Raw genomic sequence first — 24,985 nt, 5'->3', positions numbered from 1 at the left:
GCTTTCTCTACTCCTAGGGCAGTAGTGTCCAAACTTTTTTCAGAGAGGGCCAGATTTGATGACCAAAGTTCAAAGTTGTTGATTTTTTTTTTTTAGGATTGAAGTTGTTGAGGTTTTTTTAGGATTTTACCCCAGGAAATAAACTGCCGCAGGGGCCATATTAAATCCTACGGGAATCAGACGGAAGAAAATAGGGCTCTTACACCTCGAATAGTTATGTAGAAAAGGGAATTTCTATAGGTGCAGATTGTTGTGCAAATTATACCCACTGAAATTAAAGGCACAGGAGCCTAGTCCTCCGTTCCAGGCTAGCTTGGTTGTCTTTTGTGTTTCAGCTCAAGACATTGGTCCACTAGACTTACAAATAGTTTTATTTCAGGTTTTTCAAAATGAGTAAGATAGAAATGACATGATGCACAAATACCTTAAAAGTAGCAGAAAAACACATTGCAAATTGAACAGTTCTGACTTGCCCATCACAACAGTTTAAGCATCAATTTATTTTCAGAAAGCTTATGAAGTCTTAGAAATGAGCTCCGGTAATACTGGATTTTCACTTACAGTATTTACAAAACTTTCACTTATGTCCAACAGTGTCGCTTAGCCGATAGTAAGGCTCTCATCAACAGAACAGGAGGTAAGCAATTTTGAGTGATTCCCCCTCCCTCTTGCAGCCCCCACCACCTAAATCCACTCCAGAATGTTGAAGGACCCTCCAAGGCAGATGTGGGGTGAGGGCATAGCTGAATATTGCTTCACATTGTTATCACTGGCTATAACTCTTGTTTTTTCCTGACAGCATGAGAAAGTATTTTTGAAAAAACCAGCACAAACCTTTGTTAAAATAGTCAAGTACTAATGGAAACATGCCACAGTACTAAAGTATTTTCCTACTATCCCACTGATTTTTTCTGAATTCAAGCACCCACAAAACGGCATTTCACCTAATAACTAAATATGATTTGTGATTTAACAATTTTATGGGATCGCAAACAAGAGTTTTACTTAAATGCAGCATGTATTTAGGCGTTCTTTTAAATTACTGAAATCATTTGCATTAATGTCTTGCAAAACTATTACTGTTGCTTTTGTCTGAGAAGGGTTAAATTTGATGGTCATCAAACAACAGAGGTCTATTAGTGCTAGTTGGCAATTCTGTAAACCTTCCTTAATTCTGGGGCCTAGGACAGGATCTTTCTTTAGTTGTTTCATTTCAGGTGCTGAAAACCCAATCAAGCTTGTTAGAATCTCATCAGCAAAATCAACTTCTAAATAAGCTGTACCATCAGATATTTTTGCTGATAAACTTGAAAAGCCACCACTGCTTGTTAGATTTCTGGTAAGAGTTACTATGAATGCTCTAATTTTCAGAGTTGTAATAGCCTTGGGCTGGTTACTTAATAAAACTGATAAATATGTGAAGGGAAGGGCATTTAAATCAACTTTGTGGCACTTATTTTGTATTCTGCAAGTCTGTTCAGGTTGAGGATATTGTTCAAGTTCTACATTAATATCTGTTAGCCTATTGTTAGAATTATTGGAGGGCTTTTCATTGTTTTTCTCTTGTACCGTTATATTTCCAAAACGGCCTTCCATGTTTTTGCTTCTCTGGGCATTATGTTTCATTAAAAAATCTCCTGTGCTTTCTTCATGTATATCACACATTATTGTTTCACCAGATTCCCCTTCTTTGATAAGGTAACTATTTATGCTAGAGCTTCTATTCAGAGCCTGTATCTGTTCTTGCATGATCTCTTCTTCTAAAAGTAAATCATCCTCCAATGGAAACTCATAGAAATCTCCTTCCATGTTTCCCAGAACTGGAACACTTTGTTCTTCATTTTCTGCAATGAATGCTGCAGGGTCTTGCTGCAAACAGCTTTCAGTAGTGGGAAGCAGAGATGTGGTGGAATTTAATCTGGTACTTCTGGTGCAGCATCTACTTTCAAAAGGGGCCTCATTTATCATTAATTCTTCATTTTCCCCAAGACTTGCCAGAAGCTCTTCATCAGAAGGGCCCACTTCATCAACAGGTATTGAAATGTCACATTCAGCAGCATTTGATTTCTCAGCATTAGGATTTCTGTCTTCTTCTCTAATAAGCCTAGCAAGAACTCTTTCCTCAGAGTTTTCCTGTACAAGGCTATCCACTTCACCCCCCAACAATCTTACATTTTCTGGGTTAAGCAAAAGAACACCTAAGCGATATGCAACTTTCCCCTGTATCATAACTTTTGTCCCTGGAGGAAGATTGCTATGGAGAACAGGAATAGGCTGGTATTCCATGCCTTGAATGTCATGTATGCCATCTGTCAGTTGCAGCATCAGCATTCGAGTAGGCTTTGCTTCCCAGGGCGTCAATGTTCCCTGTGTATTAGCAGTTATTTCCTCATTTACAGTATTTTTCTTTCTTATCTTTTGCAGTTGGGAATAGGCAGGCTGACTCACATCAACAAGTGAATCAATCTGTATGGAATAAAAGCTGTTCAATTCTCCCTTTGGATTGTTTGAAATGCAGTCAGGCAGAACTGGGTATTCGAGATCTCTGAGATCTGTAAGAAGCCACTGCTCAAAAACTTGCTTGTTAATAGACGCCTGTGCCAAACTGCCACTGCCATTTTCTTGTTGAATCCAATCAATACACGCTTCTAGCCATGGTGCAGGAACCTTCACATGCCATGTAGATGAAAGCCAAGTTTCCACTCTTGCTGCCAGACCTGATGCAGTCATTTTCTTTTGAGGTGAAAGGAAAACTGTGAATGCCCTGGAATGAAACAAAATAGGTTTGCTGACTTAACTAAGTTTTTACTAAATGTCTGATTAAACAACCTATTGCCTGTGGAAACTCATGCAGCAAAATTTAACCAATCGCAACCTAGTAATTTGCCAGCTCTACCTGTTCATTTAGCGAAAGTAAGTTGTTCTTAGGTCAGCAACTGAGCAGCTAAAAGTATCCCCCCCCCAAAAAAAAACCCCCTATCATATGATTACTACATTTACCGGACTAGAAAAAAACAGAGTTATGGTACCCAAAGACCACCTCTTTCTCACAATTTATTGCCAGGATTTTAGGCAGTGTCTAACAGCCCAACCCTATGCATACTTTCCTCAGAATTTACTCCTTTAGTGCAGAACTATACTTCTCCAACACCCAATGCTAATTCTAGACAACAGAGATAGTAGGTTGGCCACTGCCATAATCTGCAGAACAGAGAAGGAATGAAGAAGCAAGGGATAGAAAACGGAGAAGCAAAAGACAAAAAGAAGAGCAAGGTTTATGAAACCATCTGAATATGTATAGTTCTATCCTAAATATAGGGACGCAGGTGGCGCTGTGGGTTAAAGCCTCAGTGCCTAGGGCTTGCCGATCGAAAGGTCGGCGGTTCGAATCCCTGCGGCGGGGTGCGCTCCCGCTGCTCGGTCCCAGCGCCTGCCAACCTAGCAGTTCGAAAGCACCTCCGGGTGCAAGTAGATAAATAGGGACCACTTACCAGTGGGAAGGTAAACGGCGTTTCCGTGTGCGGCTCTGGCTCGCCAGAGCAGCGATGTCACGCTGGCCACGTGACCCGGAAGTGTCTCCGGACAGCGCTGGCCCCTGGCCTCTTAAGTGAGATGGGCGCACAACCCCAGAGTCTGGCAAGACTGGCCCGTACGGGCAGGGGTACCTTTACCTTTTACCTATCCTAAATATATTCCGATGTTACCCCAACTGAATTAAGGGGTTCGGCTCTATCAGCAAGACTGTGTGAAGCATTAGAGAAATCAATCCACAAAGCATTTACTTTGAGGTAGAGGCAGTCACTTAACTAAAACTACAGCAAGATGAATGATGTGTGAATGACCAGGTCACAGTGTGCACGTGTGCAAATCTTATGCAAATAACTGAACCATGGAATGAAAACACGCACAACAAAAATTTTCAAAGAGCCAAAGCAATGGAGAATTGGGGTGGGGAAATAAAAATTGTCGAAATGATGGTCACATTTTGTTGACTTGAAAACCCTTCCTAACATTGTATTAGAAAGTAGCGGTTTTCTAACTTTTTTTTTTTAAAAAAAAATCCTCTTTTTTGCCTTCCACAGCAGTCTGAAATGCGAAATTAAGCACTTGAGGTGAAAGTTGCCCTCAGGGAATTAAAGGTTGGGGGAGTTTTTTGTTTTTTTCTTCATTTGTTCTACAAATCATCTGAAAGGCAAGCTAAGGAAAGATGGCAGGTAATAATATAATAATATAGTTCCTTTTTATTAACAAATTTGCGAGAATGGGCTAAATATTATTACAGGGGAGGTTCTCAAACCTCGTGGCCTTTGCAATCTGACTGCGACACGGATTCCCCACAGCCAACATTTCCATAAACGAATTAAGACTGGACTACTTCCAACCAGCGAACATTTAATGACAGCGCAACTCTTTTTGTTTCCTAAGCTCAGCTATTTATTAATTATTATTATTATTATTATTATTATTCAGAAAGCTTAGCCCATGGGGTGGGTCATCCTCTCAATCCCCGCTCCCCGCGAGCAAGGGGAGAAGAGAAACCCAAGGCTGCCCCTTTCCCCCGCCATCCCGCCACGTACGTGAGAAGCGCTCGACTCGCGTCCTGCCGCCACACGCGGGTCCTCGGGAGCCCTCCGCCCTCCCCCGCTTTTGTTTTGAGCGCCAAAGCGAACTTCCCAGGCTCGCGAGAAGTCCGCTCCGCCGGCTACCCGGCGGGAGGACGAGACGGAGTTTGCGCCGGCGCCATTTTGTTTCGCTCCGTCTCTCTCGCTCCCTTTCCCCTCACGCGCGACCTCGGATCAGTTCCGTTCTCCTTGAAGCCCTTCGCCCCCTTGTCATTCACCGTAACGATATTCGGACTGGCCGGACTGGTTTTTGTTTTGTAATATATATCTTAAATGTAAGTACCAAGCAGCATGTGAGCAGGGAAAATGGAAACGGACAGGGGATATGAGAGGACTGGGATGACGCCTCAGCCACCCGGCCGGCCCAGAGCCCCGTTTGCGGGGTTGGCGCCGCGGCAGCCGCCACGGAGGGCGGGCCCCGGCACCACAGCGTGCCTCGCTTCGAGAAGGGCGGCGCCGTCAGCCAATAGGGGTGCGGCGGCGGGGCCGGCGAGCCAATAAGCGGGCGGCCTTGGCTTGTGTGTGAGTGTGCGCGCGCGCTACGGCTGCTTTCGGCTCTTTTCTCTCGCACTCCTTCCTTAGCGACGGATACGGCGGAGTTAGTGCGCTGCGCGGTAAGGAGCCGAGGGGGCTTTTTTTTTTTCCCCCCTCAGAGATTTTCCGTTTGCGGTGGTGGGGTGTGTGTGTTTCAAAATATTTCCGTGTGCTGGGTCTCCGCCGCGGTCGGGCCTAGGAGGTTTTCGGGGCGCTTGTGCCTGAGGGGCGGGTGAGCCTGTGGGGGAGGGGCGACGGGAAGCCCCGCTAATGGCGGGGGGGGGGGGAGAGGCCGTTTCGGCCGTTGCGCTACGTGGCGCCGCCCGCTCAGCGCCACGGCGTCCGCAGCCGCCCGGGGAAAGGGAGGCGGCGCGAGGAAACAAAGCTCCCCGGGTTTTCTGCTGCTGCTGCTGCAGAAATCATGGCGGCCGCGGTGGGTGGAGAGGCAGGCGGCGGGAGGCGTTTCCTTCCCCGGTCGGGCCTGGCGGAGCCCAGCAGCCCCGGCGCTCCCTGTAGGCTTTTCCCGCTTGAACGGAGCGAGGCGGCGCCGGGCCTCTTTTGTGTGTCTTGCCTGGCGGGCGGGTGGGCCCTTCGCTCGGGGCCGCCGCGTGGCGTTACTCCTTCCGCTCCCGGCTCCTCCTAGCAGCTCGTGGTCGCCATTACAGCCGAAGCTGCTCTCGAGAGCCGCCATTTTTAGTCGCGTTGCTCTCCAGTAAAGGCAGATCAAGCTTATGCAACTAGAGGGAATCTTCCTTCGCGACCCGTTTATTGGGGGGTTTGTTAGCTTTATTTTGGAGGGTTGTTGCGGTTAAATTGGGCCCTCCTGAAGCCTCGAGGTCCCTAACGGAAGTACTTGAGTGTCTTGCGCTGTGGGCCGCCTTGCCCGCAGCGCGACGGGGAGGAGAACGGGACAATCCCTTTTTGTTGAAAGCTGTTTATGAGGGGTTTGTGACACCTTCCACCCCCTTCCCTGCTCTCCACCTAGAGCCAGTGTTCATAGATCGTGTTCTTGCTTGGCACTGCCTACCTGGTACAATAGCTCCTTCCCTCTTGCTAACACCGTTAAATCGCTTTCATTGAACTCTACGTTCTGGTAGATCCCGAAATCCGTTTGTATATTGCGATTGTATGTGTTGGGGTTTATCTTGTTTTCCTCAAATCAAATGACTTGCACCAAACACAAAGATGAAATAGTAAACCATGGTGCAGTGGTAGTGAGGGGTTTTTTGTTTGTTTCGTTTTTTTTAAAGCAATAGCCAATTTATGGAAGTAAAGACACTTCTTCCGAACGATCACAACTATTTTCTGCAGTTTATCACACACAGTTTATCATCAGTTGCAATACCATGGAAATGAATTCAGTTTCTTTCACTTTGGTATAGGAGTCCCTGGCTTATATTGAGCTTTATTCACTGTTGCGTTGCTTTAAGAAGAAATAGCGCCTTTCAAAAATTTGGACAAAGGGCATGTTTTTCCTGTGAAAATAAGTTCTGAAGTTTTCTAGGATAGAAGTTGCAACTAGCAAAAAATTTGAAGGTGGCATTAATTAGCTGAGAAAACTAATCAGATCTGAGAAATCATTCAGAGGAATTGCTTTAGTTCCTGAAACTGAGAGAACTTGGCTTCAGTAAGAAAAGTGAACGGGCATTAGTGTTTTTTCCTGTAAAACTAGAGTGAAGTCAAGATTTTGCATGAGATGTAATTCATGACTGGGCTGCAAATAAAGATATTTGATATAGTATGTACTCTTATACAATTCTTCAGAGAGATTAACTTGGGAGAAAAGAGGCATTGTTGGACAGACATTTGATATGTTTCAATTTTTTTTCTGTATTCTGGAATACTGAACTGTAAAATAATGAACAAGACCAAAATGGCTGTATGTTGCTTTTCATAGGCTGGCTGATCTTTGATCCCGCCCAGAACGTTTAAGGTTTGCTTGGCGAAGCTATATAATATTGGTAAGTGCTGGAAACCAAATGTCACTTCATTTCTTTAGCAAGCTGCAGAGTTGGCTGCTCTCTTCTAAGCACTTATGGGGTTTTATTTATTTTTATTTGACAGGTTGTATCTGCGAGGCTAAAAATAATGGAGACTGAACAGCAAGAAGAGACCTTCACTAATACAGAAACTAATGGTAAGCTATCTTGTATGTGATCAGAAATTACAGCTCTTATATGTGAAAGTAGTAACTGTATGGAATATCTGTCAAGGGTTCAGAATTTATAAATGCCATGTCCAGGCGTGAATAAAAGTCTCGTTTACAATCTGCACTGCAGCCACCGTAGACAATGGATGTTGGTTTAATAAAAACCTAAATTAAATGCTGCAACCAGGTCCTATTCATTGGTCATTTTAACATGTGGATCGCTCAGATTTCTGAGGGCATTTGAATCACCTGGGGTTTTTGATTTCCAAATGTTATATGGACTGAATACATTTCCAGTGTAGATACTTAAAATTATTACATAAATGATGAAAAAAACCTTGGTGTACTTAAAATGGTAACCATAGTGAGTTATTTTACATTCCATAATTGATAATCCCAATATAAGCATATTGATAGGTTAGATGCTAATTGGTATTGTTACTGTTAATGTGACTAAAAAGCTAACTTCACAAACATACAGACATAGGTTTTTTAGAGCTTTCAGTAGAAATGGACAATAAGGTTGCTTTGTTGTCTCTTCTATTGCACTTACTGTCTGGCTGTTCATTAAAGCTAAAAATAGTATTGAACAATATGGATTTGCCAAGCTTACTTTTATTAATGCTGTTAGGATAGTAATTGTTTATACCTAATTAGCCTTGGCTTAAACTTTGAAATCCCCACATTTAAAAGACTCCTTATTCCATTTAATAAAATGACTTGTGCCCTACAGCTTGTAGAAGCTAAAAATTTGGATTGTTAATCCTCTCTGTTTTCTAAAATATTAGGCAAACGTCCAGCTGAAGATATTGAAGAGGAACAGGCCTTCAAAAGATCAAGGAACACGGATGAGATGGTGGAACTACGCATTCTGCTTCAGAGCAAAGTATGTTCTGTTACATAATTGCAAAAAAAAGTTATTGAGTATGTGGTATTTTGTTGTAATAATTTTACTATCCACAGTTGAGGATGAATAGTGTTCAGAATAAAGAGAATACCTGATAATCAGTTTAAGCATACCAGGGGTTATATCACAGAACTCTAACAGATTTCTGTTTGGAGAAACAGCAAAATGTTTCTGCCATGTGAGACAATAAACCTGATTTTAAGAAGGACCTGACATTTTTTAAAGAAAAGATTAAGCTGTATGACATACCTGCTTTTCTGAATGTTGGGAAACGGCAGCTCATTTGTAGGGTTGAAAGCTGGTTCCTAGTTAAGCATTACAATATTCTGTCATAACTTGTACCGTAGTAAAACATATCATTAGTATTTAAATTTGAGCAAATCTGCATTAATTGTTTGAATTTATTTTTTATCAGGAAACCAAAGGCAAGTCTCTTATGTTTGCTATAATAACTTAAAGCTCTGTGTTTAGGTTGGATTTATTTGCCTTACCCACTTTTAAAAATCTATCTGAGAGGTTTACTAAAAGGAGTGTTAGTGTCAGCTTCCATGTCCAATCACAGCCTTATTATCATAATTGTATTTGTGAAAATCAATTTCAATTTTGACTTCTTTTTTTTAATAGAATGCTGGAGCAGTGATTGGCAAAGGTGGCAAAAACATTAAGGCACTTCGTACAGACGTGAGTATTTACAAGTTAAACACTAATAATTTTGCATAGCTATTGTGAAAATTTTATATAGGTGTCTAGTACAAGCCACTTGTATTGATTTTTTAAAAAATCTTAAGTCTCAGGATATTCCATTCATACAATTAAAACACAGAATAATTCATATGGAAAAATTCCTGCCCCTTATTTTACAAAGCATTAAACTAAACTGTATTTCATTGCTTTGGCTTGCAATACCAGAGAGCTTAAGCTTCCAATTAAAATAATTCAAACCTGGATGTCCATTCTTTATCCAGCTATAGAATTAACTTTGCTTAAACAGTCTCTCTCTTCAGGAGAGAAGTGTTCAGACTGGCATGATACTATGTACAGAACCGTTTAGCTGCATTTAATCTGGAATGAATTTTTCATGAACATCACAGTAAATATACCTACCTTTTTATAGTGGGTTGACTCCTGTGAATAGACACTTTCAGTATTAAGTCTCAATAGTTAAACACTATGCTTTGTAAAAAGCAATTTTTTATATTGTGCATAGTCTTCAGTTTTTGAAAGTATGATATTGGTATTTAATGAAATATTTGGCACGATATCATTTCACATTGTGTTTGATATTTTCATTATATTGTAAAACGCCTGCAGAATGTTATAACTGTCAACTTTGGTTACTAGATCTGAGGTATAAGAATGAACTTGGGTAGTAATCACATGTGCATTAACTGACCTTTCTGAAGCTAGTGTACTTAAAAATTCACCTGCCTAAATCTAGATTCCATACATATAATTCATGGATTAGTGGCTTTCCCAATTTTCCCAGGATTTCAGTAATCTGAATCTCTACAGATTTTGTGTCTACCCTCACGAGCCAGCCTGCTACTGCAACTTCTAATGTTAAAAGTAGTTTAGGCCAAGTAACTCATTTTTACGGTCCATAACTGTTAAGCCACAGTCAATGTAGCTATCCGTTATTGTGTTAGTCTTCAGAACAACTTAAGCTTGTTTCATTGAGAGTAATGAGTATAGTTTGTATTAAATTAAAATTTATTGCTTTTCCCCCTCTTCCCTCTCCTTGTTTTTTTGGCCATATATCTCTCCGTTGCCCATGTACTGGATCGACATGCCCCTGCGTTGCCCACCATGACGTTGGCCCATCCGCCCCTGAACGCCCATGTGAAAACCCTGGTTGGCTATGCCCAAAAATGTGCTCGTTGCCAAACGGGTGCCTTACTTGACAACTTCTGATTGAATGCCCATGCCCAATGCCAACATCCACGAACGCCAATGACCAATGCAGTACAATGCCAGTGTTTCAGTCCCAGACAGCAGTGGCCCCGAGCGGTATGTCCCAACAGTTTATGCCTCACTGCCTGATTAGAAAGAGAGAAATGTATATTATTACCTGCCTTTTATATAATTAAATAGTATCCCCGTAGACGGTGTATTGTTTTTTTTAAGTTTTCTGTCTTATTTTCCCCATTAAGTCTTTTTTGTCACTGAACTTTTACGTGAGTTGCCCACCCAACAATCCACTAATTTTATTTCAATGGAAGGAGCACAGCTTCAATTGTTGTATATTTGCTGCATTGTAAATCAGATTGTTTCAAAATAGTCTCTCGCTCTGCTCTGTCTTTGTGGTCCACCTTGCTCCCCCAGCATTGCCTGTTCATAATTTTTTCTGATGAAATGCTAACTCCTGGTTCACTCTCCTTCACTTCTCATTTGTGTTGTCTTTTTTGTCTTGCATTTGTATTCGTTTTCTTGCAGAGCCCATTAGTAACCTAATTTCTAACTGGTCTCATAACCCTATTCCAAATATAATGTTCACCACTTGCATATTCCCATGTTTCCTATGAGAAGGTGTGCCAGTTTAACAATGTAATAGTGAGAGTATCCTAAATTAGTGGTGGCGGGGAACATGAGTATTCACTCCTGCTTTCAGTTCTTCGTTAATTTCTTGTCCACTTAATCTGACTCCTTCCAAGAAACTCATTCTCTTATCTCCAAAACCTTATTTTAAACTTGTATCATTTATATTATTGGGCATAAACAAAGGTGCATGTGCTGTATCTTCAGTAAAAGGTTTACTTAAGTGGGGAATATTAACTCGTAAGTTCAGCTCTGTAAAGTTGACTCACATAAAATTATGAATACACAACTTACTTTACCTTTCCCCCTATCTTATTTGTGACACCTGATGCTTAATGCTATTTGACAGCATACTGAGTATAAGTGCAGATATCGAAACAATTGGAGAAATCTTGAAGAAAATTATCCCTACTTTGGAAGAGGTAAGTGTATTTGGGTGTATGCATCTGAATGGCGAGCTTCAAATGCTCTTGTTTTCTGTCGCTAACTTGCCCTCTATTTAAAATCCAGGTATATGTCCTAATTGGAGTGTCAGCAAGAGTTGTTTGTGTATAGCGCACCAAATAAAATTAAGTTTGAAATTTTAATGTACTGAGGCAGGCCATAGGTCCATGTAACTCAGTATTGTTTTGTATTTTGATTTTATTGTGTGAACCGCCTTGTCATCTCTGGGTATAGGGTGGTATATATATTCAGTTAATAATAATAAATCATCATCATCACCTTGTCTACACTGATAGCAGCTCTCCAAGGTTTAAGAGGGGACTTTGTCAGCCCTTTCTGAAGATGCCAAGGCTTGAACCTGGGAGCTTTTTATATACAAATTCTATCACTGAGCTGTGGCCCCTTATTTTCTTGGGGTGCATTATCAATAGCAAGGTCACTGTGTGTGGTCTTAGACCTTGATAGTAGGGGGTGATTTTATTTTTCCTATATGCTGAATATAAATAAATAAAATAAAACCCACTAATTATTTAATTAATTTATTTAATAAATTAAATAAAACCCACTAAGAATGGTAATCTCTGGCTGGGAAAGTATTTTAGGCTGGTCTACTTACATATGCACTCCTTCCAGTGAGATTTTCTACTTGGAACATTAGGAACCCCCGCCCCCCCACTACAATATCACAGCTGTGTTTGAAACACCTTTTAGATTTTTAAAAACAGCTGGCTGGACTGCATAAACTTGTGTTAGAGTAAAATCAGGCCCCTGAACTCTTGGATAATGGTACTACTTTAACATTTAAATCGTAATATATAAACTGTTTAGAGAATGATGTCTGGATTTAGTGGGTGATAGGTACTGGAAGTTGGAAATCAGAAAAAGTAACAGTATGGTACTGTACTGCGTAGTAAATGGGTACTTATTCAAGCAACCATCTTACTGACTGTTTTTCTTATTCTTCACCCTGAATATGTCTATAGTATCAACATTACAAGGGAAGTGACTTCGACTGTGAGTTAAGGCTGTTGATTCACCAGAGTTTGGCTGGAGGAATTATTGGTGTCAAGGGTGCTAAAATCAAAGAACTCAGAGAGGTAACATAATTTTTGTCTTTTGATATAAGCATAGTTACCTTAAAAATAATCACTTTCTTGAAGATGATGTTCAGTTCATAGTTGTTACTAGTCATTGGGCGGCAAGAATGCCTCAACCTTACTAGAATTTATTCATCTTGTGCTGCTAAAGAATTAGAAACCCAAATATGTGATTAATTTACAAACAGAGTTTCCTTTCAGTAAAAGAAAGTGTAGAGAAAGAGATCAGTTTTATTGTGGTTTTAACTTTGGTTACTGAAATTGGTGACAATACTAATACTTCTGTCGTATCTGAAGCTGTTTCTCATTGTACAGCTGAAATGGCTAGCGCAAAAGGTTTGTGGGGGCCTGATCCCCGATGGAACTTGTACTCCAGAGATTCTAGAGAAACAACTTCTTAGCAGTTACTGCAAAGGTGGTGGTGTCCACATAATTTGTACACCATAGTTGGAGGTTCACCAAAATCTGAGCCTGTGTAGTAGCATCACTAAGTGTAAAAATGGAATACGAAATCTATAGAATGAAAACATAGCCTAATAATTGTCAAACACTTCACAGTGGTCTTTGTTAATCACATTTCACTCCTGGTATAAGGAACCAACTTGGGCTGCTGACAAAATAGCTCCTTAGAGATTCACTCAGTTTCTGGAGTGCAGGCCTCTCTATAAATTAGGGTGCCGAGGCTAAAAAGTCTGTCTTTGATTTGAGCACTCATGGGGAATACTGGGACAAATCTAAATACAGTGGTACCTCGGCTTCAGGTTACAGAAGCTTCAGGCTACAGACTCTGCTAACCCAGAAATAGTACCTCGGGTTAAGAATTTTGCTTCAGGATGAGAACAGAAATTGTGTGGTGGCGGCGGGAGGCCCCATTAGCTAAAGTGGCCCTTCAGGTTAAGAACAGTTTCAGGTTAAGAACAGACCTCCAGAACGAATTAAGTTCTTAACCCAAGCTACCACCGTAAACATGACTTGTATACAACTTATGAATGTGTTTAAAGTTGATGATAAAAGCAAGTAGGTCTGCCACAATTGTGTCTGCACAGTTTTGTTCAGCAGACCTTTTTATGACTGTTTAAGTGCTTTTGCAGCCTGGCGATCTTTCACTGGAAAATTTTGAACCTTTAGACTCATTGTGAAGACTTTCTTTTATTCATTTTATTAATAAAGGACATTGTTTCATCTACTCTTGGAGGCAATAGTAAGACCAGTGTTGCAGAAGCTCGCTCGCTTGATCCCCAATTAATTAAATACTTAAAGTCAAACCATTTGCTAGCTGTGGTGGCTGAGCACTCAATTATTTAGACATTTAAAGACCAGGGTTTGGTGCTGGGACTTCTTTGGCTTCATCTTCTTTCTGCATCTTTGTAGGAGAGAAATTGAATGTGGCCCTGTTGAGTGTCTTGCACGCTTTGAGGTTATTGAGAATATTAAAAATATCACCACACTTTATTTCAACCCTGAGTTAGAGGTTTTTTGCAATGGTTCCTTCTATTTCGTTGGGACATTAATGTACTTCTCGTCGTTGGCTCTTGTGGACTTCTGTCGGGGTTTTTCCTAACTAAAACTGCTGAAAAAGTTCATCTTGGATTTTGGAGCGGATTCATGATGGTCCAGCTCAATTTATTCTGAAGCATTTGTGGCAATATTCCTTGAATCACTTAGCATAATGTAGCATGCTAGTATTACTTAGTAAATAGTAACACAGTTGTACCTTGGTTTTTGAACGCCTTGTTGATTGAACATTTTGGTTCCCGAACACTGCAAACCTGGAAGTGAGTGTTCCAGTTTGCAAATCTTTTTTGGAAGCCAAACGTCTGACACAGCTGTGGCTTCCAATTGAGTGCAGGAAGCTCCTACAGTTGATCGGAAGCTGTACCTTGGTTTTTGAATATTTTCGGAAGTTGACTTCCTGAACAGATTCCGTTTGAGAACCAAGGTACAACTATGCTTAGCATGATGTCAGTAAAATGTCCAATTTAGAAGAACAGGATTTGTTGGTAGCCCCAGAAGTAGTTCAGGAAAACTGCTTTGTGATGTGGTCATGTTACACTTTAAAAGAGCAGATACGGAATTGGGAGTGTTCCTATGTCCAGGCCTTCTATATCAGGTGGAGTTGGTAGCCAGGAGTGTTTGTCTACTGACTTTGGCTAATGTACCAATGGTTTGAATGCCTGCTAAAGAAGGATTGTGCAGGCTCTAATACCCTCTTGACTGGACCACGGTAATGTGCGGCAACTTGGAAACTTTACTTGGAAACTTTACTTGGTTGGTTAGATATGTCAGCTGACAGAAGCTTATAATAATAATTTGCTGGTGCTCTTCTGGCAAGAATTTTTCCCCCCAGACCAAATTTAAGCCCAGATATCAAGCTATAATGCAGTTAATATATCATAAATGGTTAAATTTAAGGAATAATCTTTGGAGGGAGTATGTGACATGTGTAGCCCCTCATTTGGGTTGGATGTAAGTTGTGGAACCAAGCATGTGAAAAAACATCAGTTCTGCTTTTAAATGCATTTTACAAATTTCTATTTTGAATTAGGGAGGAAGGAAGGAAACTCAATAGGGGTGGGACCATAAATCATTCCTGTATTGTAGAATTTTAAAGATATCAAACAGTGAAAAGTAGGTGAACCATAAGTAGTGTAATTATATGGTTTGTATGTATAAGCCATGAGAGTGCATTTTGAGAATGGAGTTTTCTTAGCTTTTCTTAGTTTGTATTGTTTGTGCCGCTACTTGTTCAGCATACAAATCTCAAAAACAATGTTAAATAGTTTTCAGCTTTCTTATTGGTTAGAGTGGATTCTAAATAATTTTTTACTTAAAATTTTCTTGGCAGAACACTCAGACCACCATTAAGCTTTTCCAAGAATGCTGTCCTCATTCTTCTGACAGAGTGGTGCTAATTGGTGGAAAGCCTGATAGAGTTGTGGAATGCATCAAAATAATACTGGATCTTATATCAGAGGTAATTTAATCTTTACAATAATTTGTTTTCATACCCCCCACACCTTTTTTGTGCAAAGATAGTTGCATTTTTTGCTTGAAATAAGCTATACATGTAACTTCAATAATTGGTAGTCTTTTAATATATGTGTTAAAATATAATTGTGGGAAATGTTCAGAAGACTAAAGTTGTTTTCCTTTTTTTATTAGTCACCAATCAAAGGACGTGCACAGCCTTACGATCCAAACTTTTATGATGAAACGTACGACTATGGTGGATTTACAATGATGTTTGATGACAGAAGGGGGCGTCCTGTGGGATTTCCAATGCGTGGCAGAGGAGGCTTTGATCGAATGCCTCCAGGTCGTGGTCGTCCAATGCCTCCACGAAGAGATTATGATGACATGAGCCCTCGCAGAGGACCTCCTCCCCCTCCTCCAGGCCGTGGTGGTAGAGGTGGCAGCAGAGCTCGCAATCTTCCTCTTCCTCCCCCTCCTCCTCCCAGAGGCGGGTACGTCAACATTGTAATGATTCAGAGTGCTTTTATAGAGCAGTCTTGAGCTAACAGCTGCTTAGAGTAAGGTTTGTGCTTGGGGGAAGAACATAGTAGTTAATAAATGGAACTGGATTTTATGTTTGTTTTAAGTGGGAGTGGGATGGATAGCTTTATAAAACATGAATTTGTGACATATTAGTCTAAAAGTAAAAAAACCCTGATTGCTTTATCTTCACCAAATCAATTTGCTTATTTATGTATTTGACAATGTCTTTATGTGAGACTTTAACTTGTAAGCACTCTAAATTATATCATTTGCTTTCTTAAGGGACCTTATGTCTTACGACCGAAGGGGCAGACCTGGTGATCGCTACGATGGAATGGTAAGTTATGTTCAATAGGAGAGCTCCAAATACAGTTTTCAGTAACTGGGTATCTTGAAAGCATTGTTTTTTGTATGACTTAAGATATCAATGACCTTTTACAATTTTACCTTTTCACAATTAACTTTCAGTTTTCTTTAGGAAAGTGTTCATGAATCTTGAGTATTTGGAGACTTCAATAGTATTGTAGTTCAAGTTTTTCTCTTCATTGGCACTCGTGTACTTAGAACAGAGCTTTTGAAATTGTGTCACGACAGGTTAATGTGTTGGCTGCAGTCTGTAGGCTTTCCTGGGTCTGGAAAGGGGTTAGTTTTACCTCCAGTTTGCTAGTAAAACTGAATTACTGTGTCACAAAAGGATGCATGTCTAAAAAGTGTGTTGCCAGCATGAGAGGTTTGGAAAGCTCTGACTTAAAGGATCTTAACTTTCAGGGTTAGGAACATGATTCTAATTGTGGGTCATCTTTTTCAAAATGAGTAACAGTTCTGATGAGGAAGAAATGTATTTTGACCAAGTTATTTAGGTCAGAATCATGTAGAGCTGTAGTTCCATAGTATTTTATGTTTGCAGTATGAAAGTTATATTTTACTGCTACCAGTTACCTGAGAAAAAGGCCCATTGACTTCAGTAGGATTATATCTGGGTGGGCAGGTATAGAATTGCACTGCAAGGCTCTTGGCGTATACAGGATTTCAGCCTAATTTACTGTGTACAGAATGCTTGCTTTCCTGCATGCCTAAATCAGAATTTACGCTTTCTTAGGAATTACCAGAGGGGAAATTAACTCAGTAACTGCCCATAACACAAGTTCATTGAGTGACTCAGAAGCAAATGAATTACAGTATAAATTTTAATAGAGTAAAATTACATAGTAATATAGTACAAATTAAATCCCACGATTTTCCCCTCTCTCATTAAAAGGAAAAAAAACAAATTATATTATATACACTTTAAATTCCCAATTTTCTTCCACCAGATCCCCTCCCCGGTTTCAGCCCCTAGCAATAGTTCCATCAATCTCGAAAAGCCATCAACCCGGAGATCTTAAGTCCAAGGCCCTTAAGTCTCTTTCATGTCCCCTCTGCCGGTCTTTTTGATAGTCTTTGGTGTTGAGAACCAGATCTCGGTGAAGCTCCAACCCAACGGTAATCATATTCCTTCCTGACAAACTTCCATAGTTAAGAATAGGGCCTATAGAATATTCCAAATCTTGTTTCACACTCCTTTCAAATCCAAAGGCCCCCAAAGCTCCAACCTCTGCCTGGCTCAGATTTGTATCCCAAGGGTCATTTGATCCCCACATAGGGTGATCTCTCCATCTTTCACTTTCCAGGCCAAGCCAGGCTTCCATCTCCAAAAATTTGCTTCTCCTAGTTGCCATCATGTAAAGGCCTCAAATTGTAATCCACCATTTGCCTTTGTAGGGTTACGGCTCCCCCTTTCATCACTTTAATCACCACATGATTCTTCTTCTCAGAGTTTTCAATTTGTTCAGTTGGAAGAGGTTCCTGTGCCGAGTTCTTGTCGGCTTCTTTGCTAATACCCACTTTTGTTCCCAAGATTACAACATTAGTAGCCATAATATTTATCTGGTCTTGCAGCTTTCCCAAGAGATAAAATGTCCTGTTCAGTTCACACTCGATTTCCTTCCCGACCGCCATCCTTAAACAGTCCAAGGTCAAAAACTGGTTTCTCAGGGCTTTTATCTTTAAAAGCAATTTCCCAGCTGCTCCTTACGACAATATCCCAAAGCTCCCTCTAGAGGGATTCAAGTTCCTTTTCACTCCTTCCAGCACAGACCCAAAGGTCCCATACGTTAAATTGTAACAGTTCCTTCCTTCTTTTTAAATGTAAGATTGTAACAAAACGGACAGTAGAAACAAAGTCCTTCTTTTGTATCTTGACAGCTAACTTGACAGCTGTCAAATTTATCTATTCACCGTCAGCGGGCTCTCACAGACCACTCCCGGGTTTTAGGGAAGTGGCGCTTCAGTTCCCAAATTTTAACCTTCTGCCGCAGGCTCCCCTGCTTCCAAAAAGAATATTGATGGTAGTTTCAATCAGTGGAATGTAAATCCTTTACATAAAACTCTCCACGACCTTAGTTAACAGGTTCTTTGCTTCAGTTTATTTACAGAAAGGGGAGGCGGACTTCCTGTTTAGACCTTCCCCGATCGGTGCCAATTTAAAAATACTTTAAAAATCCAATTTCCATTCTACTCACGGGTTGTTGTTTGAAATCCAATTGTCCACAAGAAAAAGTCAGCGCTCTCCGGCAACGGCTACGCGGCTTCACTCCGTAAAAATAGCGGTCGATGCAGAACACCGCGCCGCTCACCCCACGTCACTTCGGAACCCCCGAAAAGGGGTTTCCCTGTGGGTAGGGGGGGTGCTCCTGGTGTCAGCCAAATCCCACGTTCCCAGGCTTCATCCGCCTGGGATTTCTAAAGGGTCTCCGCCTTCGCCGCGGCGGCACGACCCGAATTCCACGGAGCGGGTTCCTCTCAGTCAGAGGAACGCCGCCATTGCCGATGGCGCTAACCCGGAATCTTTTTTGACCCTAGGGGAAACGTCTTAAGAAATAAGTACAGATATATAAGTTTTAGTGAGAAATAAGATTAAATAAAGTAAAAGTGATGGTTATTTGGTGAAAGAAAGAATGGAAAATTATAGTAATATTAAGATAAGATATAAGGATAAAAATAAGATGAAGGATTTGTTGAAATATTTATATGAATTAGAATACAAAGAGGGGAATTATAGTATGTTAAGATAAATTATTAGGATAAAAACAAAGTTGGAAGGATTTGCTGGAATATCTAATTGAATTAGAATACAAAAATGGGAGGCATGAGGAAGTCAAGGAAATAAGTGAATGTAAGTAAGTGAGTTAAAGGTTTGACTTGTTTTTTACTTCTTTTCTTTTTTCTGTTTTTTGATGATTTTTTATTATATGTACTGTTTTTTCTTTCTTTTTCGATTGTTCTCTTTTTTTATTTTATTTTTTGTAACCTTTAAAATCTTAATAAAAATTTATTTAAAAAAACACAAAACAAATTAAATTAAACCCCAAACTGTATTTTAACTTAAAACATGTAATAACTGTTTGATACATTGAACCAAGTCAGGCTTATTTAAGGTAAAGGTACCCCTGCCCGTACGGGCCAGTCGTGTCCGACTCTAGGGTTGTGCGCTCATCTCACTTAAGAGGCCGGGAGCCAGTGCTGTCCGGAGACACTTCCGGATCACGTGGCCAGCGTGACAAAGCTGCTCTGGCGAGCCAGCACCAGCGCAGCACACGGAAACGCCGTTTACCTTACCGCTATAAAGCTGTACCTATTTATCTACTTGCACTTAAGGGTGCTTTCAAACTGCTAGGTGGGCAGGAGCTGGGACCGAACGACGGGAGCTCACCCCGCTGCGGGGATTCGAACCGCCGACCATACGATCGGCAAGTCCTAGGCGCTGAGGTTTTACCCACAGTGCCACCTGCGTCCCAGGCTTAATTTTTTTAATGTTTTTTTATTCGGGGCTTTGTGAGAGAATTTATGTAGGTAATTGAAAAAATAAGAGCAGTATCCAATATTGCGTATGTACAGGGCCTGCCACTTACATGAGGGTTCAGCTCCGGGCGTCCATGTGCAAAGGCAAAATCACATAAACCCAGGAAACCCCCAGAACTACTCCCTCACCCTGCGCAGTCATCCAAACTTGTCCAGAGCAGGCCTTGGCTTCTGCCTTGCTTTCTGAGCTCTGGGAAGGCTGTGCAAGGCCCTGGAGGCATCCCATAACCCTTGAACATCCTTCCCAGAGGCTGGTAAGCAGTGAGTTTTCCCTGCCCTTCTTTTATTTCTTTTTTGACTGTCTTCCCAAGGTCACAATTGTGTAAGTAAATTATGCATAAGTGGTGGCCACTGCTCACTTCTCACACAATTGGATTTTCCCTGCACCCCCCACCAAATCTAGGGATTCTCAACCTTTGTAACAGAATGGGGTGGTCTGCATGGGGAAGGTATGGATAAAGAAGCATTCTCTGCATCTGATTAAAGTCGATTCTGCTTGCATATGGACTTCATTCGCGTTGCTTAAGAGCTGCACTTGGCTGCAGAATAATATAAGTAGTGCATATGGAAATTGCCTTAAATTGTCACCTATCAAGCTTGTTTTGCATATATTCTAACATGCAAACTGGTTTATGCAGTCTGTATCACATAAGTTTACAGGCATGTAAGCTTTATGATTTATGAGTCTATAAAGTCCCAAATAACTTGTTTCAAATGTATTTTTTCTTTCTTCTCTTTGGCAAGATGATGCAATGTCATGTCAATGCTTGCGATGACATAGAAACGCCAGAAATGGTGAGTACACTAATTAAAAAGCCTGCTTTGATTGGTGTTCTTGATGATAGGAGAGAGGCAATAAGGAACTGGTTTTGCGCATAAACTGCCATTGCTAAAAGCTTCCATTTGGGGGTTTGCTGGATTTTAAGCAAGTAATATCTCCTACATCTTCTCCTAGAAGCTTGTAGTTGAAATGGATATGTTTAGATTAAACTCAAATACTTAGAATCATAGAGTTGGAAGAGACCACTTGTAGAGGCAAAGGAAACAGTTGCCTTAAGTATGGATGATGCAAAATTTCCCACCTACTGCTTAATTTGTACTGTGGAATTCCTTCTCATATACTCTTTCAATCCCAGAAATGTTACAACATATTGTTTGTATAGTTAAGTAATATGGGATGAATGAAACATTAAAATACCCGAAGCAGTGATTTGAGTTCCTTATCTTAATGTCTCCTGAAATGTGTGTGCCTCTAAGTTGGCAACTGAAGACCTGAAAGATTCCAAAATGTTTTTTTCTCTTAATATGTTGTGTGTTTGATAGGCCTTAACTGAAAATGTTCAAAAACTTTTATAAACCTGTGTGCGCACATTGCCATGATAAATGTATGCATACCCATGTGTGTGCATAGGCTGCTTAAGCTGGGTGGGGACGGAGGGAGAGCTTGCCAGTGCGCCAGGAAGGCATTCCATCACATGTTAAATTAGTGGAGCTGAATTTGTAACATACCTCTGACTAGAAATGAGAATGTTTTGAGTATAGATGGGAATGTAATTAACATTACTGCCTGCCTTTTTTGTACAAGGTTGTCAGAATGTTAAATAGGGTTCAGGGGTAATAGACTTATTGAGGGCTATATAGTTTAGTCATTATCTGGTATTGGAATCTAAACATTTCCACTAGAATTGCTATCGCTGACTTTGCATGAATCATGCTGCATAAAATATGCCTGGTCAGTTACTGATTTGGTGTTCTCCATTGGAAAGTACAGTGGTACCTCGGGTTACAAACACTTCGGGTTACAGATTCTGCTAACCTCAGGTTAAGAACTTAAACTCAGGATGAGAACAGAAATCACGCAGCAGCAGGAGGCACCATTGGCTAAAGTGGTACCTCAGGTTAAGATCGGTTTCAGGTTAAGAACAGACCTCTGGAACAAATTAAGTTCGTAACCAGAGATACCACTGTATTTTGAGATTGTTGAGATACCTAGATTCATTGCGGAAGGAGTTCCACAATGCTGGTGCCCTTGTTCTCTTTTGAAATCCAGAAATGCACAGATTTTACCTATGGTTTTATGGCAGAGGTCCAGTTATATATAGGTGGAGCTATATAGATATATATAAAGGTATAGGGACCCCTGACCATTAGGTCCAGTCGTGACCGACTCTGGGGTTGCGGCGCTCATCTCACTTTATTGGCCGAGAAAGCCGGCGTACAGCTTCCGTGTCATGTGGCCAGCATGACTAAGCCGCTTCTGGCGAACCAGAGCAGCGCACAGAAATGCCATTTACCTTCCCGCCAGAGTGGTACCTATTTATCTACTTGCACTTTGATGTGCTTTCGAGCTGCTAGGTTGGCAGGAGCAGGGACCGAGCAACGGGAGCTCACTCCGTTGCGGGGATTCAAACTGCCAACCTTGATTGGCAAGTCCTAGGCTCTGTGGTTAAACCCATAGCAATAAAAAAAAAATTCCTTCCAGTTCACCGCTTCTGGCGAACCAGAGCAGCAAACAGAAATGCCATTTACCTTCCCGCCAGAGTGGTACCTATTTATCTACTTGCACTTTTGTGTGCTTTCAAACTGCTAGGTTGGCAGGAGATGATAGATAGATAGATAGATAGATAGATAGATAGATAGATAGATAGATACAGATAAAGATATCAGCTGTGTAGAATACTTTCGTTAGCTTCCATGTTACATGAAACAAAAGCTGCTAAGACTTTCTTTTTGTTTCCTTTTTCTAGTTCGAGGGTGGATCAGGATATGGTAAGCTTTAATGCACGTTTACTATATACAATTTACTGTTCAGTCATTAAAAGAGCAAGATGCATACGTTTTAAATCAGACTATTCTTATGCAGGGGGTCGTGGCTCTTACGGTGATCTTGGTGGACCCATAATTACAACACAAGTAACAATACCCAAAGATGTAAGTATATTCCCTGTAGTTAAAATATTTTCAAATAAACCTTGCGACATACGGTTTTTAAATCTTTGTGCAGTATGTTAGACTTACCGTTATCTTCAGGGTTATATGTTAAGCTTGTATTCTGCTTTGAAGGAAATGGGTTGAAAATTTCCTCCCCAACTTGTTATTGAACATACTGTCCAGGAGTGCTGCCTAATAAATTGTTATATTGTGTAATGGTATGTCTTTGTACTCTGGTAATAACTTTTTATGTTGTAATATTGCAATTACTAGCTGCTGCTAAAAAAAAACACCCCACTTTTTTTCTAGCTGGCTGGTTCCATTATTGGAAAAGGAGGCCAGAGGATCAAACAGATACGCCATGAATCAGGAGCTTCAATCAAAATTGATGAACCCTTAGAGGGCTCAGAAGATCGGATAATAACTATCACAGGCACACAGGACCAGATTCAAAATGCACAGTATTTACTGCAAAACAGGCAAGTTGCATAGAACTGCAGCTGTAAACTAAATGTGTAAATCATTACTGAACTTTGTCTCTTGTATGGTATGCCTTTTTAAAGAAAGCTATTTTAAAAACAAAAAACACCTTTATGCTGGTAGTGTATACTAACTTCTGCACTTCGTAGTATGCCTTTCTCTTCTGTTTTCCATTCTTACTCTATGAAGACACCCTCAAAACTAATCTTGCTGGAAGCGACCTTAACCAAGCAGTCCTCATTTCTCTGGTGAAAACTGCTGCAAAAAACCTACTTGTAATCTATTACATAGAGCCTGTAGAAAATATAGAAGATTTCAGTGGATGTTGGTCTAGTTCTGTGTGGAAGACTAGTGATTTTGTTGTTTTTAGATAACCAAATCGACAACAAATCGCAGTCTGCCATATGGCACAGACCATGCCTCTACAGGACAAGTTGAAAACTATTGGTGCTGTTAATGCAGCATTTCACACCTCACTGGCATTGCTTCCTTTTCTGCCATGTATAACAGCTCTAGATTGTACTTGCTTTATTTCCTCTAACATCAGCTGTCTAGTGAGCATTTTGCAATGTGTAATTTGTCTTTTTGAAAGTAGATAGCTACTAATTACAAACTGTAAAATTTTAACCAGTATGTATTGTCTAATATTTATAATTGTGTAAAATGTATTTGCAAATATTGATTCAAGTTGTTTGTTCAACCATTCTAATACATGCCTTTTTTTTCTTTTTCCTTATAGTGTGAAGCAGTATGCAGATGTTGAAGGATTCTAATGCAAGATATTTTTTCTTTTTTATAGTGTGAAGCAGTATTCTGGAAAGTTTTTCTAAGACTAGTGAAGAACTGAAGGAGTCCTGCATCTTTTTTTTTTCTTAAATCTGCTTCTGTTTAAAAAGCCAACATTCCTCTGCTTCATAGGTGTTCTGCATTTGAGGTGTAGTGAATTTTTTTTTGCTGTCACCAGATGTAATGTTTTTAGTTCTCTACATATAGGTGGGTGGGAGTGGGGTGGCTTGCAAAACTAACATTGGTATTTTGAAACAGCAGCAGAGAAGGTGGATTTTATTTTTGTTCTATGTTGGTTGTAAACTGTAATGTTTTTTCTGTCACTTGTGAACCATCTGCTTTATACCTTTTTTGTTTTGAAGAGGGAGAAGAGTACTGGTAGTTCACTTACCTATCCCTGGCATCCATTCAAAGCAGTGTGCAGAATGTAATGCTCTTTTGTAAGATGTTTTATGATTTTAAAAATAAATTTAGTGAACCAATTCTTGCAGTCATTTTTTTAATGCATACTTCTGTAGCTAAAATACACTCTCTACACCATTAATTGAGCTTGGCTTTTTCCCTATACCAGAGAAGCAGAACACCCAATTTCATTGTTTTGGCAAATTGGGAGTATTGACAATGCACTGACTCCAAAGTTTGATGTGTGAAGAAACTGAAAAATATTGAAACCGTTTTATGTTCTTGTTACTCCAAATGTATGCCCCTAATTATTGTACTGCAACTTGTTGGTTTGAATAAAATTTCACAAAACTTGGTTTGTCATGGAATAGCAATTAACTGTAGAGGCTGTTGGAATTTTAGTCATTTCTAGCATTGGCAATCTTGCCCATATCCAACTGTAACTTGTTTAAAATGTTTCTATTGTATAAAAACTGAATGACAAAACAATTGTATCTCACTGTTTGAGTTGCATAGAAAATGTGTGTGGAATCAAAAGAACCTGGATATTTTCATGTAAAAATCTCAGCATTTGTATTAATAGTTTACAAGTTTATTTGTCTCGAATAAACATTGTAATAACATCCAGCTGCATGTAACTTTGAGGTTTCAATATTTACTCTAGGTCTAGTTCTCTACAGACTTAAAATATTTTCCTCTTTGT

The 24,985-nt window shown here is 40.2% G+C and overlaps 2 protein-coding genes across 5 annotated transcripts; one reads left to right on the top strand and one right to left on the bottom strand.

Moving 5' to 3' along the window:
• Positions 1 to 353: 353 nt before the first annotated feature.
• RMI1 (RecQ mediated genome instability 1) lies at positions 354 to 4,634 on the bottom strand. The gene is made up of 2 exons (XM_079996097.1): positions 4,578 to 4,634; positions 354 to 2,764 (listed from the first exon to the last, which is right to left on the bottom strand). Exon 2 carries the CDS (start codon positions 2,728 to 2,730, stop codon positions 1,006 to 1,008), a length of 1,725 nt encoding a protein of 574 aa, XP_079852223.1. The 5' UTR covers positions 2,731 to 2,764; positions 4,578 to 4,634; the 3' UTR covers positions 354 to 1,005.
• Positions 4,635 to 4,758: 124 nt separating this feature from the next.
• HNRNPK (heterogeneous nuclear ribonucleoprotein K) lies at positions 4,759 to 24,909 on the top strand. 4 transcript variants are annotated; one of them, XM_079996120.1, is made up of 16 exons: positions 4,759 to 4,897; positions 7,054 to 7,117; positions 7,221 to 7,293; positions 8,094 to 8,191; positions 8,837 to 8,893; positions 10,176 to 10,219; positions 11,097 to 11,169; positions 12,175 to 12,288; positions 15,134 to 15,262; positions 15,451 to 15,752; positions 16,066 to 16,120; positions 20,428 to 20,478; positions 22,431 to 22,452; positions 22,532 to 22,614; positions 22,924 to 23,093; positions 23,834 to 24,362. In XM_079996120.1, the coding sequence occupies exons 3-16, from the start codon at positions 7,245 to 7,247 to the stop codon at positions 23,865 to 23,867; spliced, it is 1,281 nt and encodes a 426-aa protein (XP_079852246.1). In that variant the 5' UTR covers positions 4,759 to 4,897; positions 7,054 to 7,117; positions 7,221 to 7,244; the 3' UTR covers positions 23,868 to 24,362. The 4 variants fall into 4 exon arrangements, with proteins under 4 accessions (XP_079852246.1, XP_079852248.1, XP_079852245.1 ...); XM_079996122.1 differs by lacking the exon at positions 4,759 to 4,897 and adding an exon at positions 5,094 to 5,236 and having other exon boundaries at positions 23,894 to 24,909; XM_079996119.1 differs by lacking the exon at positions 4,759 to 4,897 and adding an exon at positions 5,094 to 5,236.
• Positions 24,910 to 24,985: the final 76 nt, after the last annotated feature.

The sequence above is a fragment of the Podarcis cretensis genome (genome assembly GCF_951804945.1).
Source record: "Podarcis cretensis genome assembly, chromosome: 11".
NCBI lineage: Eukaryota > Metazoa > Chordata > Lepidosauria > Squamata > Lacertidae > Podarcis > Podarcis cretensis.
Note: the sequence above shows the minus strand (reverse complement) of the source record. Positions and strands in the feature narration are given on the sequence as shown.